The sequence below is a fragment of the Atta colombica genome, unplaced genomic scaffold (assembly GCF_001594045.1).
Source record: "Atta colombica isolate Treedump-2 unplaced genomic scaffold, Acol1.0 scaffold49, whole genome shotgun sequence".
In the NCBI taxonomy this organism is placed as follows: Eukaryota; Metazoa; Arthropoda; class Insecta; order Hymenoptera; family Formicidae; genus Atta; species Atta colombica.
Genome location: NW_017259538.1, coordinates 658563 through 659288, shown reverse-complemented (window position 1 = coordinate 659288; position 726 = coordinate 658563). Strand labels below are relative to the sequence as shown.

Sequence of the window (726 nt, the reverse complement as noted above, 5' to 3'; positions counted from 1 at the left end):
TATATATATATATACACAAATACAAAATAATTTCGTTTCTATAAAAGAATTACTTATATGTAAAAAAATATGTACATATATTTACTTTTAAAATATTATACATACAATATGTTAAATTGTCCATAAATCCAAAATTCGCTTAAATTGTAAGAAAATATATTTAATAACTACGACAATCTCTGATGAAAATTCAGCTCATTTATTCTTCACGTATCCATAAGTGTTCCACTCTGTAAAATAAACAGATAGATATCAATTACATACGTATATATATATATGGATGTATTGCAGTTTTAACTTTTATGACTTTCGTTTTATGCATAATAAACTTAATTTATGAAAACATCAAAATTGCAATTTATTACAGTTTAGTATGTATTAAAAGTAATTTAGAAAAATTTTTCTAATAGATAGTTTAAAGAAATGGTCTAATCTTGAACCACATTTATAATCAAATTTGATATCAGATTTCTTTTAATGAAAACATATTAAAACTTATATTGCTTATTTTTATTTAATAAAATTTTGTTCTTTAGATAATTTCTGGGACTGATACGTATCTACATCATTCGAGATATTTTTAAAATCAACTATATTATATAATTATTTATATAATCGAGATATATATATCATGTCTCGATAAATTAAATTAATTTTATCATATACAAAACAAAAGATGTAAAAATTTAAAGCTGCAGAAGTACACACATACAATATATCTATATA

At 20.2% G+C, this 726-nt stretch overlaps 1 protein-coding gene across 1 annotated transcript in view; it reads right to left on the bottom strand.

The window, feature by feature from the left end:
• Positions 1-61: 61 nt before the first annotated feature.
• Positions 62-726, bottom strand: part of LOC108691657 (alpha-tocopherol transfer protein-like) — a 10086-nt gene continuing 9421 nt past the window's right edge. Inside the window, exon 5 of the mRNA XM_018199518.1 lies at positions 62-230. Coding sequence (XP_018055007.1) covers positions 196-230 — 35 coding nt within the window. The 3' untranslated portion in view covers positions 62-195. The remainder of the gene's footprint in view (positions 231-726) is intronic.